Raw genomic sequence first — 18848 nt, 5'->3', positions numbered from 1 at the left:
TTCTTTTCTAGATGAGTTTGTGTGATGCAGCATGATTTAATGTTTTCCTCCTTTTAGCCATGAACAGTCCAGATATATTCACGTGTATTGCTCAACACAAGCTGGTTACGGATCTTGGTTTCTATATTTCAGACATGGATTCACTGGACCGTGATGATTGTTAGCACGGGTGCATACTTTGTATTTACACTGGCAATTGGAGCAGCATGTATTAAATGCAACCCACCGGCTAACCCATACTGGATAATGCAAAAGCATGTGACAGATCCCAGGTTTTACCTTGTGTGTGTAATTGCTTCGATTATTGCACTTCTGCCCAGGTACGTCGCTGCAGTCCTTAATGAAACGTTATCTTTAATAAGAATTTTACGGCATTGGACATTTAGCCGTGGCCATTTCTCTGCGGCCAAATGACCGCTGGCCTTCAGCCGCAGACTGACTCGCCGCCCGCTTCTGCTAAAAGGTAGCTCTTAGGAGTTTGTGGTTGGGGTAAGGGGTTATGGTGTTTAGGGTAGGGGGTAGCGTTAGTTTTAGGGGTTAGCATTAGAGGGTTTTAGGGTATGTGTTAAGGTTAGGGACTTACCTTAGTGGCATAGCGATCAACGGCAGAGTGTGCCAGCAGCGTGGTGAGTTGCGGAGCCGCACCGGCGGTTATTTAGTCTTGGTGAAATGGCTGTGACCAAAAGTCCTAGACCGAGAATTGTACATCACCCCCGTATAGAGATGACCCCCTCCAAAAAATGTAGTCCAGTATAGATTTTTTTTTTATTATCCACAAGAACACTTGTATAATTACAGATTTTTTTTTATAGTAAAATATATTCATAAAATGTTTTTTAAAAACCCTACTCTCTGTAGACGGCAAAAACCTCAACATTACCTTTTCAAACCATTGCATATACTTCTGGGATAAATCTAAAAACACAAAGCATCCCCCAGCCACCAAAGCTTTGCGTCTTTTTCCAGATTTCAAGTCTTTAAAACAAACCATGTACGATTTGACCTCTATCTAACATTAATGTCCCCAGTGCAGCTGTCCACTATAGTAAAATGTACACATGATTTGCCGTTCACGTTTAAAACTGAAAACCTGTCAATATACAAGGAACATGGACATCAATTCAATGTGCGGTGCTCAGATTAGAAGAATATTCTGTTCTCTCACCTCCTTTTTAACAGAGTTTACTTGCTGCAGATGCATCATTTCTTCTGCTTTTGGTCATCAACCTGTGCCAATGCTTTTCTTAGAGTTTTGGCGTTTCATAACACATGGTTCTTGCACCATGTCCTTCCCATCCTCCCCGCACATAAAGTCTCATGGTTGTATTGTTTTTGTTTGTTTGTTTGTTTGTTTTTTAAATCAAGCTTATTTGGCAGCTGTTTTATTTGTAACCTTATTCAAATAATAAGTTGTAGGCCAGGCAGCTGGCATGCTTCTTTATTTTCCACCCAAGATCGAGAGAGCAAGTCAATTGAATAATGTACAGTATGGGCCCCTGAAAGCAGCACCTGGCCATTTTCTCATTTAGCCCATCTTTGCAGTAATTACTAAGAGACCAAAACCAAAGACCTGATTTTGATCAGGAATACTATTGAAGGGGGTTCTTTTTATCAGTCTGAATGAAACCTCCCAAGTACTCCTCTGTTTCCTCCCTATTCGTCTGCTTGAACACACACATGGTTCTAAGACTGACACTCCCACCACAAGTGTGGGAATAATAACATTGGTGTGTAGTGAAAATCTAATTTCTATTTTCAGCTTAATCATATGAAGTGACATATAGTGTGGCCCCTGTGACTAGAATAAAATGCTGAAATTATGTGAAATCAATCAAATAATGTGATTATAAATATCGTGTGTGTGTCCTTGCTTCTCAAACCCAGGTGATGAACTGTTTCTCAAGTTCTTGAAGGTGATCAGATTTCTCCAGTAACGGGGGGGGGGGGGGGCATTCCCTGCGTTCGCTCGCCTGTTTCTGGAGAAATCTACTTTTATTTGCATTTTTCCGGTCCTATTCTCTCTTTATACTTTTTTGTTTTTCTATGCCACTGGTTTTCTCCTCCATACCGCTCTACCTGGATTTTAATAAACCGTTAACAAACCCCAGATTAGAAGGGATTGCAGAGCTCTGTGTAAAATGCATGCTCTTTGCCCTGGATTCACTAAAGGCTTTACAATATTTAATGCAAATGAGGCGTTCAGTGCTCATAAATAATTAATCTGCCGTTAAAATACTATTGACTAAACTTTGATATTGGATTACCCCCAGAAACAATGCTAATTTATATCACATATCTGTTTGTCCCATCTTGTCACTATATATACTATGTAGGATATATATACACACACCAAACATTAAATTGGGTTGGCAAATGCCAATAATACTTTATTAATTTAGAATTATTATATATATTTTATATTTTGAGAGCCATGTATGCAGACCAGAGCAGGTACTATAATATAAGAAATGCTAATATAATACAGTATAAGTACATCCGATCTGAAAAGAAAGTCGGGACAAGTAAGCATGGTGTGTCTCATTTCCATCACACAGTACAGTTTTATCAGATGACCTGTTTTGTGCAGAACGTGAACAAAACACTTGGCATGTTTAATAATAAAGAAAATCTTGTTTTTAGGTACGTCTACAGGATATTTCAAGGAACATTGTTCCCCACTCCACAGCTGAGAGCTAAGCAGCTCGATATCATGACACCCGACGAACGTTCACACGCCATCAAACTCTGGGAAAGTGGGAAGGTTTCAAAGTGTGAAAATGCCTTGATCTACACCAATCCAGCAGGTGGTAGCATTTCTACAAAAGAAGCAGCTGCTCATATGCTTCCAGCGACTGTAGACACTGATTCTCACCATCCAGGGACAGGCCATGTGGATGTTTGACAGTGTCTTTCATGTTGGAAAAGCTATATAAAGAAAATGCCAATGTTACTTGGGAAATATTGTAGGACACCTTGTATTTTTCTTGTACATTCCTGGAGCTCGAGAAACAATGAGAGGACTTTTGAAGCAATCCTTTCTAAACCTCTCTAGCCTCCGGATCGCCCTGCAACTCCTCTCTCTCCGGTACACTGCGGGGTTCTCTGGAAGCATTGGGATTATACTGTAGCACAGCCAAGAAAACAAAGGACCATTACATTTGTACATCCCACGACTAGCGTGAGATGAACTGGCAAACACAGGTTATCTTTATGTGCAGCAGATCTATATAGCACAGACTGGGTTATGTTGTCTAGCTATATTTTGAGGCTTGCATATTTAAAAAAATATATATATTGTTCAGTTTCTAGGAACCTGTTGATTTGGCAGAAATATCCAGATACCTGTACCTGAAGTTCCTAGAACATAAAACCGTGTTAAACAAGTAATTTCCTAGGAATGTGCGCTTGCTGTTTTTTTTTGTTCCAGAGAGATCCTCCCTGTCTCTTTTATACTGCCAGAAATTTGACGCTCTGTAAGTGTCTCCCCAATGAAACCTCGCTGCATTTCAGGGCGGGTATTTCCTTTTGTTCCAGGAGTGATGACATGGTGCTCTCACTTCTGAACGTTATACACTGCAAATTCTTCAAATAAGGCTATAAGATGATCAAGTCTGTAAGTCGTAATGCAAATTCACTGCGTACATGTCTGTTCCAAGGTGCTTTAACCCATGAGTGGCCAACGCCAGTCCTCAAGGGTGACCAGTAGGTCAGGTTTTCAGGGTATCCCTGCTTCAGCACAATTGGCTCAGTCTTCTGAGCCACCTGTGCTGAAGGGATACCCTGAAAACCTGGTCTGTTGGTGGCCCGTGAGGACTGGCGTTGACCACCCCTGCTTTAACCCTATCCTTGCCAGAACGATCAACAACGCAGTTGCCCTGCCGGCCTTTCTGACAGCAGAGTGGGGGAGAATGAGATTCATTGGTTGATTTGTACCTCTTGCAAAACAAATGCACACTACAATTGCAACCAAGATGCAACCACTTAATATTATTAGTGCTTCGCAGTGTTCTCCATGTTGCGTTAGAGCTTTATATACAAACACGTCGGAAGTGTATTTTGGTTATTTTTTAAAATCTGAAAACGAATCGAATGCTGTATTTGTAGTGTAGATTTCCTTTTTTTTTTTTTTTTAATAAGAGTTACAAAATCAACTTCAAAGCAGTTCATTTATTTTAAACTTGCCAGTCACTAAACAAAATAGATCTCATTGTAACGTTAGATTAGTTCAAAACTGGGACTGCTGCTTTGCAGTGTATTCCTAACCCACCTATCTGTAAATTACTTCCACTACTTTGCTGGCTGCTGGTAATAAGTCTTTTAGTGCTGCAGTTTTGGGGTTGGCACTTCAAGCCTCACTTGACCCAAAAACCTTCATGTTATGTTTTTGCGGCCTTATTTTACAATCCAATATTGGCAGCTAAAAGATGGTTTCTCTTATCCGCCTCATTATAAAAGGTTATTTAGCAACGTCTCCCCTAGAACGAAGCAATTTTACAACAAAAAATGATTGGTGGGATATTTTTCTGTGTATGCTGCTCAAACTCTTGCACCAGTTTTGCAGAGAGGAATCTTGCTAATTTGACGCGACAATCCGTGAATGGAGGTTCTTTCTACTTTTATGTACCCTGTATAGTGTTATTTTTAAGCAGACATTGCATGCGCTGTGGGTACACACCCAGTTTTGTTTTTAGTTGGTGCCTGATGCTCACTACTGAAAATGGTTTAGAAACCGGTTTCAGAGTGCAATAAAGAATATTAAATCCATACATTTGAGATTTAGAAGGCTTTTCTGCCTATGTTTTAATGTAGGGTGCATTTGCTCATTTTTACTGTGATGCCTATCCATGTTTTGTACATAGAATAAAGCATTATCTTTTTTTACAGCCTTGCATTCTGGCAATGTATAGGTATCTGGCACAAATTGCCAACAAACCCTATTGACTGTGGAAGTGTTTCAAAGCGACTGTGAGAGAAAGGCGCAGGAGCAATGCACCAAGTATTTCTTAAACTAGTTGAATATTTTCTTTTAAACAAGAAATATTTTTTATGCATTATGTTTATATGTTCACATTTAAGTGCTTGTGTATGTTGTATTTATTATGCGAGATTTCAAAATAAAGAAAATGGTTTGCTATATCTGTGAACTTTGTAGTTAATTTAGAAAATAAAGTGGTTTGAACAGATGGTAATTATTATTGCACTAACATCTGAGATAGGTTTGCCTTGGACTATATAGCAAAAGTTGTCCTGTTTTCATTAAATTCCCCACATTCAAATTTTACTCTCAATTTAGGATTGGTCTGAAAGTTAACAGTTTTGGCCATTGGTTATCTTCTCAGCAAATATGATAATCTAACACGCAATATTTCTCCCTAGTATAAGCTATACTGTATAGCGCTATAGGGGCTTATTCTAGTAGCTACGAATTTGTCATTGCCAAATATATTGCTGATAAAGAAACAATCTGTAAAAGTACTTTGAAAGTACAGTATGTTGACCCAATTTTGTTTGAGTTATTCAAAGTAAGTTATGGTGAGTAAAACAACAACGAACTTCACCGTACAGCAAGTAAAAATACCATTTATGAGCACATTCACAAGTCTGACGAATCCACAAAACCTGTCTTACCCGATAAACTCTTAGACTGCTTCCATTGCAGCCTGTGATTCTGGTGTGGAAATTAGCACTCTGTGTATGTCATATTTTTGAGTTAAACAACAAAAATATAATGAGATGTACAAAAATTCTAAATCTAAGCAGATTTGGTGAGCAATAGATATTTTTCATGTTGATACTTTGAGATCCCAGCTCTAGAGTTTGACTGACTTAAAGATCTGTTTTACCCATGTTCTGTGCACACCATCTCGACTAAGAGTGCATGTCTCATGACTGCACGTGCTTTTATTTATTTATAAAATGTTTTACCAGGAAGTAATACATTGAGTTACCTTTCGTTATCAAGTATGTTCTGGGCACCGAGTTATAATGACAAACACATGGTTACAAATAATGGTTACAATGAGTGAAAAGGGTTGTCCTGTACATTATATACAAAACATTGCATGCACTGTTACAGATAATATATATTATAGGCGTATGTAACAGACCAGATTCAAATGTGAGACAGCTTTAGTTTTGAAAGAACTTAGACAGGTGGCGAAAGTGAGAGTCTCCGGTAGACTGTTCCAGTTGTAGGGTACACAGTAAGAGGAGCGGCCGGATATTTTGTTGAGCCTTGGGACCATGAACAGTCTTTTGGAGTCAGATCTCAGATAAGTGCTGCATGTGGTAGGTGTGAGGAGCTTGTTCAGTTAGGTGGGCAGCTTGCCCAGAAAGTATTTGAAGGCAAGACAGGAAAGGTGAATTTTGCGCCTAGACTAGAGTGATGACCAATCTAGTTCTTTGAGTATTTCGCAGTGATGTGTGTTGTAATTGCATTGTAAGACAAAGTGACATATTGAGTTGTAGAGGGTATATACTGTACTATGTCCTTAGTCTATAATTGGCATCAGCATCTGCTGTGCAAGGCGCTTTCTGACTAGCAGATATAGGGAGGATTTGTTCCTATATAGTACACCTAGTTTGGCATAGGTTTTGTATGTGAGGGTATCAATGTGAAACTCAAATGTTAAATGGTAGTCAAACCAAATGCGCAAATATTTGAAACTAGTAACAGGGGCTAGGATAGTATTAGAGTTGGTTCTGATCTGTAGCTCCTTCATTGGAAGCTTTAGAAAGTTAGCTGTGGTCCCAAATACCACTGTTAGGGGCCTATGCAGAGAGAAGCGCCAATAAAAGTCTCCATTGTTACAAAAGCTCAAAATTTTGGCGTGTTTATTGTACCAAATGCAGAAACGACAAAGTGGCAATAAAATCGCAATGTTTATTAATGGCGAGTATTACCCTGTGCTAATGTCGCCATGAAGAATGGAGGTACCTAGATTTGGCGAAGATTACTTTGAAAAATATATTCACGCACGCAAACACACACATACACATATTATATATATATATATATATATATATATAATATATATATATATATATATATATAATGTGTGTGTGTATATATAATGTGTGTGTGTATATATAATGTGTATTTGTGTGTGTGTATATGTGTGTATATATATATATATATATATTATACATACATACATATACACACACACACACACACACACAAATACACATATATGCACACACGCACACAATGCACACACACACACACACACACACACACACACACACACACACACACACACACACACACACACACACACACACACACACACATATATATATGCACACACGCACACACGCACACACGCACACACGCACACATGCACACATGCACACATGCACACATGCACACACACGCACACATGCACACACACATGCATACATGCATACACACACATGCACACATACACACGTACTGCTGCGGAGTGCAGGGCTTCCCATAGCGATCAGCTGCTGGGCTTGGGGGGAGGGAGGGGGGTGAGTACTGCTGCGGAGTGCAGGGCTTCCCATAGCGATCAGCTGCTGGGCTTGGGGGGAGGGAGGGGGGTGAGTACTGCTTCTGAGTGCAGGGCTTCCCATAGCGATCAGCTGCTGGGCTTGGGGGGAGGGAGGGGGGTGAGTACTGCTTCTGAGTGCAGGGCTTCCCATAGCGATCAGCTGCTGGGCTTGGGGGGAGGGAGGGGGGTGAGTACTGCTTCTGAGTGCAGGGCTTCCCATAGCGATCAGCTGCTGGGCTTGGGGGGAGGGAGGGGGGTGAGTACTGCTTCTGAGTGCAGGGCTTCCCATAGCGATCAGCTGCTGGGCTTGGGGGGAGGGAGGGGGGTGAGTACTGCTTCTGAGTGCGGGGCTTCCCATAGCGATCAGCTGCTGGGCTTGGGGGGAGGGAGGGGGGGGAGTACTGCTGCGGAGTGCGGGGCTTCACAACGGGATCAGCTGCTGGGCTTGGGGGGAGGGAGGGGGGGGAGTACTGCTGCGGAGTGCGGGGCTTCACAACGGGATCAGCTGCTGGGCTTGGGGGGAGGGAGGGGGGGGAGTACTGCTGCGGAGTGCGGGGCTTCACAACGGGATCAGCTGCTGGGCTTGGGGCAGTTTATTTATTTATTAAACGCACTGCCAGCACTTCTCGCCATGTGAAGGCACGGTTACTGCCGCTTTTTTGTGGCGTGCACATTTGGCGTATAAAACGCTAAAACGGACTGCCGATCTGGCGAACACATCTGAAAGTGCCTCCCTGCATATGACAAAATTTAAAAAATGGCGTTCTGCTGAAAAAAAACACTTCTCGCCAATGCATCGGCGGATTTCTGTCTCCTAGAAATTCTTCTGGCGAATTTCACAAAACTCGCCACGATCTCACACCTTTCTGAATACAGGTAACCAAATTTGGCGAATACATGGCGAACACCTTGTATTCGGTGCTCTCTGCATAGGCCCCTTAGTCTGGTCAGTGTTTAGAAACAGTTTGTTTTGGGAAACCCAATTTTCAAGTCTCAAAAAGTCGGATTAAAGTACGTGTCCATGGTCAGAGAGGTTAGAACTGTGTGCATATAGGATTGTGTCATCCGCATACATGGGTATTGAGGCTTCCTTACAAGCTGTAGGAAGATCATTAATAAACACTGAGAAAAGCAGGTGCCCCAGAACAGAGCCTAGCGGGACACCACAGGTGGTATCCAAGGGGTTGGAGTTAGTGCCCGAGAGACACATGTTGAGATCTACCTGATGGATAGGAATGAAACCAGTTTGAAGCATGCTTCCCTTTTCCAGAGCACTGGAGTTTAAGCAGGATAGCATGATCAATAGTATCAAACACCTTTGCAAATTCTAGGAATATTGCACCAGTTAGTTGTTCCATTCCACACTGGATCTCATTGCAAACTTTTAGTACGGTTGTTACCGTGGCGTGTTTGGGGCGAAAGCCAGATTGGAATTGGTTAGGGAAATTTGTCTTGGTATAGTAATCACTTAATTGGGAGTGAACACATTTTTCCATGACTTAGGATAGTATTGGGAGAAGAGAGATTGGCTTGTAGTTTGAGACAGTGTTTTTGTCCCCACTTGAAGATTGGGACAACTCTGGCAGTTTTCTAGGTCTTAGGGATATGGCCTGCAGACAGAATAGTTGAATTATGGAAGCAATTGGTTTGGCAATGGCTTGGGCACCAAGTCGTAGGAACCTAGATTATAGTAAGTCAGGTCCACATTGGCTGCTTAGTTTTAATTTGAGGAGCGCTTGTGTAATCTCTTAAGATACTGGGACAAATTGAAAACTGTGGGCAGTATTGGGAGAGGGTGGGGCTATAGAGGTACTCCCAGAATGAGGTTCATGTATGTAGTTTGGGTTGCGTTTCGCTAATAAGTTGGTAGCACACCCCACAAAGTAATTATTGAATGCATTTGCAATGTCTGTGGGATTTGCCAGGGTAATATCCTCAGTGATATTACATGGTTGTTGATGGCTAGAAGGCTGGTCATCACTTGAGTCTAGGCACAAAGTTCATCTCTCCTGTCTTGCCTTCAAATATGTTCTGGGCAAGCTACCCGTCTACCTGAACAAGCTCCTCACCCCTACCACATGCATATTTTACTCTTTTGACAAAGGCCTGCCAGGCCGAAACGCGTCAAGAGGACTCGCTTGCACCTTGTGCAAATAAAGCTCTTTTTATTCTCCCACATCAGCCTTCATTCATTCTTTTTTGTGCTGTGCGGTGCTTCTTCTCTTCTTGAGAGGTTTTTCTACATTGCTGCATTACGCGCCTGCACGCCGAGTCACTGCTGGCTTGTTGCTGGTTCACCGGGTCTGCCGTGACGTCATCCGGAAGCACTGTTCATGCCGCCGGTCAGGTGACCACCCTCCGCTTCTGCGGGTATCGGGTTGGCGGTGAAGAGCAAAGATCACGAGACGGAGGCATCCCAGCTTCATTCAGGAGAAGCAGGAACACATATTACACGGAAAAGACAGGACAGGCTTGGCAAACAACCACGAGGACTAACACGTGAGTTTCCCGGGTCCCAACCTCATAGTGCTCATGGTGAGCCGGTTGGGGGGAAAGATAACATATCATATCATACTGCATTAAGGTTGTTTATAGCCTGGGTCTTAAAGACGTATTACATCATCTCCTACCAGCAGGTCTATGCTTTATTCTGAGCGCCTGGAGGGTTAGTCAGTTTGATTCACCCGTTTGTACATCACTTGAGTCTAGGCACAAAGTTCATCTCTCCTGTCTTGCCTTCAAATATGTTCTGGGCAAGCTACCCGTCTACCTGAACAAGCTCCTCACCCCTACCACATGCAGCATTTATTTTAATGCCGTGGGATCTCGTGAGGCCTCTGCAACTCTCAACTTACCTTGATTCAGCCGGCTGTGTGACACGTCACCATGGCATGACCCCTGCTTGCCAGAAAGGAAGGTGGGGGTGGTGCGTGAGCACTGGGGGGGGTGGGGAAATCAGGCAGGTGGGGCGCAGCACAAATAGTTTGCGCACCCCTACACTATTGCATGGTCACTGAAAATGTCAGGTAGGATGCCAGAGGATTGGATTCTGCTGGGACTAGAAAAGAGAATCCAGTCTAGCAAGGAATAGTTGTAAGATTTCATGTTTGTGCATGTGGTTTGGGAAATTAGTTACGTTATGTTAAGTGACTTGAGTTGTATCTGGATTTTGTGGTTTTTAGGGTCGAGACAATTGTAGTTGAAATCCCCAGAACTAGCAGCTCACTCTTCTTGTTCTGAGAGGAAATGGAGCCAAGAAACTGGGTGATATCAGTCAGGAATTGTAGTGGGGCTTTAGGGGTTTGGTAGATGCCAGCAATAAGAACAGGCTTAGAAAAGGGGAGACAGATTTTGCCAAGTAGGATTTCAAAAGTGGGTGGGATTGGGGGGCAATTTCAAAGCGTAAATTGTAAGGTGTCTGCAATATAAATTAACACCCCTCCTCTCTTTGACCTGTCTTTCTTCAAAATGGAGTATCCCTGAATGGTGATAGTTGCATGGAGGGTTTTAGGGGTTAACCATGTTTCTATGAGAATGATGGCTTTGGGTTTATGCATAAGGTACCCTGCTCTTAGTACATCCAGTTTGGGCAGCAGGCTTCTGATATTTATATGGGCGACAGACCTTTTTGGAATTTGAAGGGGGTATTCTCAGAGGTATGGGACAGAGTTGAAAAGGGAGGGCCTGGGTTACGTTCAATATCACCTGCTAAAGAGAGTAACAGTATAAATTTGAATAGTTTGCAAATTGTAAATTTGTGATAGTTGCCATTAGGATGAGTAGCGTTTGGTGTGCTGGTTTTCAGAGTTCTCCACCAACATTCAGTAGATAGTGCAAGGCTTTTGAGTAATCCAGGGTGTATGGTGATATGTATTGATTAATGTGATGAATATATCTTGCAGAATAATAACTGATGGAGCCATCTAAATAGTTGATACGAAAGCATTAAATCAACAACAACCTTGAAACACTGAGAGGCTGAATAATTTGAATCCATATCAATCTAGTAACCTTTAAACCGCAAGAAACGTTAGATCTCATACTTTTGTCTTTACATTTGGAAGGTTTCATGCTCCTAGAGGATTTTGTAATGTTTTAACAGTTTTGAAAACCTTTTAGGTTATTTTGGTGCTCAATTTTTTCTTTAGTATTGCTACTAATGACCAAGTCCTTCCTGCAGGTTTCAGGCACAAGTCTTTACCAAAAAGAGTTTAAAATCGAATATTTTGTTGGTGATTGGGCCACAGGGAAACAATGTGACGAGTAGTTCACGTTGATGTGAACAAAGTTCACTTGTTTCAAAGGTAGAACAGGTGAAAACATTTTTTTTTTTGCACATTTGAAATAACCTGATCTTCATTACCCTTCTGCAGTGCTTTCTTAAAGAGTGTAACGTGCTGGCTACAAAATAGTGCAGTTCTATGTTGTCTGAGTGGGAGGGAGACACTGAGAAGGGATTCACCATTCTTCTCAAATAACAGGTAGATATCACATCATTTATACATATTTATAGCGTATTTGCTGTCTTTTTGAAAATGTAGATATGTCTTCAAAAATGTCACTATCCAAGTGGTATTGCACCTAGGTAGCCACAGTGCAAATAAATGTTAAACCATAAACCCATTTTATTTTTTTAAATTTATTTTAATTTTTCTATACTGGATCGAAGCAGGAGGTGTATGGAGCTGAACACCATTAATGCTGGCTACGGGGGACCCCTTGCTTCCAGAGATGCACCTCTGCAGGTGGTGCCGGTATCTCTGCAAGTTGAAATGTCTCGGTCACAATTAGGAAGCCGTAATGTGGGAGGTTTAAACTTGCAGGAGATACCAGCGCCACCTACGGAGGGTATCTTCAAAAGCAGGGGAAGATGAAATGAATGGGGTTCAGATCCGGAGACCCCCGCTTCAAACTGATGTAAAGAACAAAAAAAGTCCATGAATTGCTCCAGTAAGAGCTGTACGGGGAGACACAGAGAGAGGCTGCTTCTTCCTGGGATTCCTCTGCTCAGCTCTTACAAGCTGGCTGGCCCCGTACGATTAACTTTGGGGGGGGGGGGTCCTGCTTTAATCCTCTCGGGCCGCAAGATGTACTGTTTTCGGGGCTACGTATTTTGGCGTGTGTGTGATGGGGGTTGAAAGAATCAGTACAAGCAATTGATATCATGACAGGCGCCCGGCAATAAACTGTATTCTCGGCATGTATATCACTTGCCTACAAAAAGTTTCTTTTTCCTAGAGAGACACAAAGAAATTGACACAGCACGTTATTGGTCTCCAGTCTTTATTTTGCTTTCTCAGCTCTTGAAAAAAATATTTAAATACAGACCGAAATGGAAACAAATTGGTTTGCTACATAGAGGGGTGTACTGTAAATGTGTCGGACATACTGTGACACTGCTCGCTTACCCTCTACAATCTACGCTGATATAGGTGGAAATATTACAAGGGCTGATCCTTTCTGTACATGACATTCAGTATTTCTTATGTGCACATGTAGGAAATAGAAGCAGTATAAAAATACATTTAAAAAAACCTACTAATATATTCTTTACATGGAATGTTGCAGCAGGCGCAGTTGCAATACATTCTTTCCTATAGTTATCGGTGATGACTCTAAATTACTTGCTATATATCTGGTTACTTATAGACATTGTATTAACCCATTTTGTGCTGCAGGACACCACAAAACACTTCTATACAGATCCATATACAGTAGCAACAGCAGTGAAAGGCTCTGAGGCTGTATTTACAGTACTATCCAGTGCAAAGTTATAATGAGGTACCTTACAGCCCATTCACTTAAACTGTATTGTTTAAAGATGGCCCTAACTATTTCAGGATGTCTTTGGGTTACTTGAAGTTGCATTCCCATATTTTTTTTTTAATTATTTAAATATTTTATGAGCGTATTTTAGGGCCTTATTTATCCGTTTCCCAGCTGCAAAATTGTATCAGGATTAGAGGCAAACAGAAAGGAATTTATTAAAGAAAACATTTCCCATAGAAAGCAATGGGCTTTTCTCTGAACCGTGCAGTTTTTGTGCGCCAATTGTCACAGCTTTGCTGCTAAGTGAAATTGATTTTAATAGAGCCCTATTAGTGCCAATGCTGTTTTTTTTTTTTTTTTTTTCTAGTCCGCTTTAGTTTTGATAGTACCAATACGAAAAGTGGCCATCAAACTTCAGGCTGCCTTTCCGTGAAAGTTACTGGGGCCGGCATGCAAAGGGCCTTTTTGCCATTCTGGAAACTTTAAAGGACCATTACTTAAATACATTTTTTTTAGTTTGAAGCAGGGGGTCTCCAGAGCTGAACCATGTTCATTTCAGCTACAGGGACCCATCCCCCCCCCTTCCTCAGAAGCGTTCATGTACAGGGGCTGCTGGTATCTCAGACCAGTTTAGAGGGTCCCACATGTGGGCCAAAAGGAAGTTGCAAGGGATGACGTTGTGGCTTCCTATTGGCCTGCGGGACACGGCACCTTTTACATAGACCGTTTCTGTGCCCAGCAGGAGCTGACACCTGCAGCCCCTGACGAGAAAAGTATCTCCGGAGGCTCATGATCTCCAGAGCTTAAATCTACGCCGATCAGCTCCTGAGACCCCCTGCTTCAAACCTAGAAGAAGAAAAAACAAGAGGCAGTGCCCCTTTAAGTGATTATTTTGTTCACAATCCCAGAACACAGGCATCGTACTTCCGGCAGCAAAAGGATTACATTAGTTTTAGAAGTTGGGTGTGGAGGGCATTGACTGGTCCACTGGCCATGCCAAATAAAGAACATGGCCCACAAAATATGTCCCATAACATAATCTTATACAGACTAGATTGTACTTTAACTTGGCCCAAAGCAGCCATGTCCTCCTACCTGCAGTACATTGGCCAAAATAAAGTGAAACTGAGGAAATACACATTTGTACGATCTGACTGGACGCTACAGAAAAAATAAACATTAATCTCACATAGTTTTGCCTTAAGAAAAGTTTCTGTTACAAAAGAGGGCATTGAAAGTAATGCAAGGGGCTTTTTTAAATGTTAATATAAAAACAAAGTATATAGGGGACTAAATCTATGGATTAAATGAAGCATGTGTGTGGCTATCAATAAAGGTGTGTGCGAGGTTAGCATTACTGGTACAGTATACCAGGTTTATTGGTTTAAAAATAGATGTGTGATCCCTTACAAAACAAAATCTAACCACATAAAGTAAGTACAATATTTTCACAGTCTGAAAACAATATGCAATGTTAAAGATCTAATCGTACCTGAGTTATCTGTGTACTGGGCTGCAATTACTTAAAACTACTCAGTCATGTAAAATGCTCTTGCATTTTCTAACTTTAATTTCATAATTGATCATATGTTTAATAGCTGATCAATGTTCAACTCAACAACCCTAACTTTTTATAGGGCAAAAAAACAAACCCCACAGAATATGCACCGCTTATGTTGGGGCTACAGAAAGAATGATGCAGCAGTTCAAAGATTGTCGTAATTAGGGACTGTCTGTGATGCACATTTTTAAGAGGACCAAAAAAAAGAATAAAAATGTTCATATACTTTTCTCAAATCAACAAGATCATTTAAGGATTTCACGTTTAAGTCGCTGGAATGCAAGAAGGTAAAAAGGTTACTGCATGATGCAAAGTGTTGGCACACCTGTAAATGAATGGGCATTAAGTTACAGTATTATAACGTTTTACACTATACCTATCCATGTGTGTACAGTAGTTGATTTAAATATATTACTTATTTTAATAAAAGTTAAATACATTTGTTATTATTTCTGTATTATGATGTACTGTATATGTACAGTATAACTCGTTGTAATTGTAGAGTTTCATGCTAGCTAACCTAATCTGAATTGCTATGCTCGTTTTCTCAGCAAACGCTGTCCAAACCAAAACTGTAGCAGACATTTTTGTGTTTTTTTTTAATTTCTTTATTAATGACACTGATCTGATATTGTTAAACAAATACAATAATCGTAATTCTTCAGTGGATGTTGGAGTAGAGTAATAGCTGTATAGTTCGCATATGTGATACACCCAGGGCCAGTGCAAGGGTATTTGGCACCCTGGGTGAACCTTCAGCCCCCGCTACTCTCCCCCCCCCCACTCCTCTCTCTTCCCAACCTTCTTTCTCTCCACCTCCCCCCACACTCTCTCTTCCCCCCCATCCCTCTCTTCACCCCAACCCTCTCTTCCCCACCCTTCCCACGCCTCTCTCCTTCCACCCATCGTTCTCCCCACCCCCCTGCTTTTGCACCCCCCCCCCTCCATTTTTGCACACATCCTACTCCGTTTTTACATCACCCCTCCACTGACCTGAATAGCAGTTTCTGCTGCAGTGGAGACTCAGAGGAAAGCAGCCTGCTCTGCTTCCAGCCTCCACTGCTGCACCCAACATGTGTCGCCCAGGCGACCGCCCAGGTCACCTAGTGTTGTACTGGCCCTGAATACATTATTGTTGGGGGGGGGGGGGGGGGTGTTTAACATGAGTTCAAGCTTATGTAGCTTTCTTTGGGAAATTAAAAAAAAGACCAGAAAGCTATCAGGCTTTCAAGCAGCAATGCATCTACCAATAATGTTTTGAGAAGATACAATGTTTTTCAATGGAAGAGAGGAAAAACATGCACATTCTCATTTCTTCATGTTAGCATCTTTAGGGAGAAAAATAATTTACTTAATATTGACTAATAAAATGTACTGTTCTTAAAAATATAAATATTTTCTATGGTCCATTCCTGTGAAAATAGTGCATCTTTTAGTAAAACTTGGCATACAATGTATCCATCTTTCTTGTTTTAAGCATGTTCAACTAGATACGCACATGTTTTTTTAAATAGGTAATGAAGTCAACTTTATATATGTAACTATTTCTGATGGAAAGAGGAGTCAAACATTGTACTTATTTATTCCAAGTGTGTATTTCAAAAACCATAAACACATTCATAGCAAGTGCACCTGCATTCACAGTTGTAAGTCTTCCAAAACTATTCCTCTAACATTGTTAGTTTAATGTACATTCTCTGCAGTTCTTTGAGATTACTCAGTGTGGGAGGTGAGAAGACATCAGTTTGAATCCCTCCTGTGGTTAAGAGTCCTGCTATGTCAAGCTTTATAGGCCCCCTCACAAATGAGGTGTTTAAAGTTTATAACAAGAGGAAAGCAATTGCCACTTAAATAAGAGTGGTCACTTTCAATAGTAAAGGGTCAAACTGCTTGCCTGCAACACCGAGGTTTGGGTATGGGCTCCATATAAGAATGCTAAGAAACCAATATTATTAAGTACCTCCCTTTTCTACCCTCTACAGTTTTTGCTCTTGCTTAAAGCATTCAATTCAGTCTCCACTGCATATTATTCCCCACAGACATCCTCCCGTGGTCTAATTTGGTCTCATTGATATTTTCAGGGTAGATTAAGCTTCTTTGTGAGATGTATTGTATCCAGCCAGGTCAGCTGGTCAGTCATATCATCTAAAATGATGATTAGGAAAATGGTACTACTGCTTTAATCTAAGTAGTCATATAGGTAACACACAGAAGTCTATAATAAGCACTTCCATTGCACTTTTTGTTGTGCAAAGTCAAACGGGCAATTGCAACCAGTCGTTGTATGCCTGACCTCCTACTCGTGGCAGTAATCAAAGAGAAGCGTAATGTAGCAACCTTCCTATTATTTATCTTGGTGTTGCGGACTAATTTGTATTGTAGCTTGAACTATAATTGTGAGCCGCCAGGATACATGCCCAGCCGAGTGATAGAACTTGCAAGCACATCCATGCTACCTGTTCAACGTCCCACACACATCGTCCACTCAATCCCTCACTATAAAATAGCAATTATAATTTTCTGAAATCCTATGTTGATTTAGGAATGGTTACTCAGCAAAACAAAACCGTGATCAGATATGTACAAAAGTCATAACGTTTCTGACTAAAATATCTACCATCAAAAACAAAAAAATATATATATTTTCATTGATACCTACAACAAATACCATTTCCACACATGAAACCTCCTAAGAGGTTAAGGCGATTTATTTGCTAGTCTTTTATTTTTAATGTAAATGTTTTCTGGTTTATGCTATATCTTTAGTTGATTAGGTAGCTGTGAATGTATATTTGCCTTTCTATCCACTCAACAAAGTGTGAAACGTTGCTGTATACTCCAGGTCCTAATACCTTTGAAAAACACACAGAGCCCCAAGAAGTTAGACCATACAATGTCCATTGTCCTCCTGGCTGTTCACATACAAGTGGGCCTCCACTGTCGCCCTGTAACAACATAAGCATGAGGGATTAGCATCTGAAATACAACCAACTCCATCATATTGTTAATGATTATAGATGTATATCCCCAAAGAGGGCAACTAAAAGGGGAAGGGAGACCAGAGGGTGGCAGTTGAAAGTAAAATTAGAGTGGAAACTAAGGGCCAGGTTAAGAGAGACGGAGGGGTTGGTAAAATGTGGTAGGGGCTGGATAGATACCATGGTGGGTGGATAAACCTGCCTCTCAAACCACCATGTGCCTGCTCTTAGCACTACTCACTGGTGACCACACTATGAATTGGGAGGCGAGAAATCTCAATGCTCAGCGGTGAATGACATCTGCCACGCACTAGCAAATCGCACCCCAGTATTCAAATAATCCATTTGCTCCAAATTCATAGTCAGGTTCAGTGCACGTTGAAGCTGTTCTAAATGAATTGATCAACAAGCACTGCGCAAAGGAGCACGTTCTTGATCGTATAAAGGCAAAACATGCTTTTTTTCCCCCTCCATTTTGGTTGTTTTCCAAACGTGGAAGGCAATAGGTGTTGTAAATTTGTGGTTGTTTGATTTTAGCACCCCAATCATTTTTGAAAAGTTGTCTCCTGTAATTATCAGTAATCGCCTTGACAAGTATAGCTTTGGAATTGCTGATACTTTCTTTCCACAGTGAGATGGGAGTGACTGGGCTTCTCACCATTAGGCGTTTGAGCATAAATTTTCAACGTACATACAAATAGAGTCATTTGCTAAAATTTGCAGATACGGTGTTGTATAGCTGAAGGCCTTCACTTTACTTAAATCCCAATTTCTGTTCCTGTTTTGGACAGCACATTAACCCCTTCAGTACTGGGACAACGTGTAGAGGGCCTCTTCACAAAACCAGCCTCTCTCTGCTTTCACCCGTTGCTAGCTTTTATCCAGCTTTCCTAAAAAGTCCTACGTTAAACTTCAGAAGTAAACAACAATAAATAGTGCAGGTTCTCAAGAGAAATCATTTAAATAAAAAAGCAACAAATATGTTCACATATCCATAAAAATTCAATGAATCATTTTGGAAAA

The 18848-nt window shown here is 41.3% G+C and overlaps 2 protein-coding genes across 3 annotated transcripts in view; one reads left to right on the top strand and one right to left on the bottom strand.

Moving 5' to 3' along the window:
• The window catches only part of ATP10D (ATPase phospholipid transporting 10D (putative)), a 127985-nt gene extending 122849 nt beyond the window's left edge, over positions 1 to 5136 (top strand). For both annotated transcript variants that reach the window (XM_075566971.1, XM_075566980.1), the window contains 2 exons: positions 133 to 320; positions 2641 to 5136. In XM_075566971.1, the coding sequence (XP_075423086.1) occupies positions 133 to 320; positions 2641 to 2902 (450 nt within the window). In that variant the 3' untranslated portion in view covers positions 2903 to 5136. The remainder of the gene's footprint in view (positions 1 to 132; positions 321 to 2640) is intronic.
• Positions 5137 to 16410: 11274 nt separating this feature from the next.
• The window catches only part of CORIN (corin, serine peptidase), a 330632-nt gene continuing 328194 nt past the window's right edge, over positions 16411 to 18848 (bottom strand). Inside the window, exon 22 of the mRNA XM_075566957.1 lies at positions 16411 to 17792. Coding sequence (XP_075423072.1) covers positions 17610 to 17792 — 183 coding nt within the window. The 3' untranslated portion in view covers positions 16411 to 17609. The remainder of the gene's footprint in view (positions 17793 to 18848) is intronic.

The sequence above is a fragment of the Ascaphus truei genome, chromosome 1, assembly GCF_040206685.1.
Source record: "Ascaphus truei isolate aAscTru1 chromosome 1, aAscTru1.hap1, whole genome shotgun sequence".
In the NCBI taxonomy this organism is placed as follows: Eukaryota; Metazoa; Chordata; class Amphibia; order Anura; family Ascaphidae; genus Ascaphus; species Ascaphus truei.
Note: the sequence above shows the minus strand (reverse complement) of the source record. Positions and strands in the feature narration are given on the sequence as shown.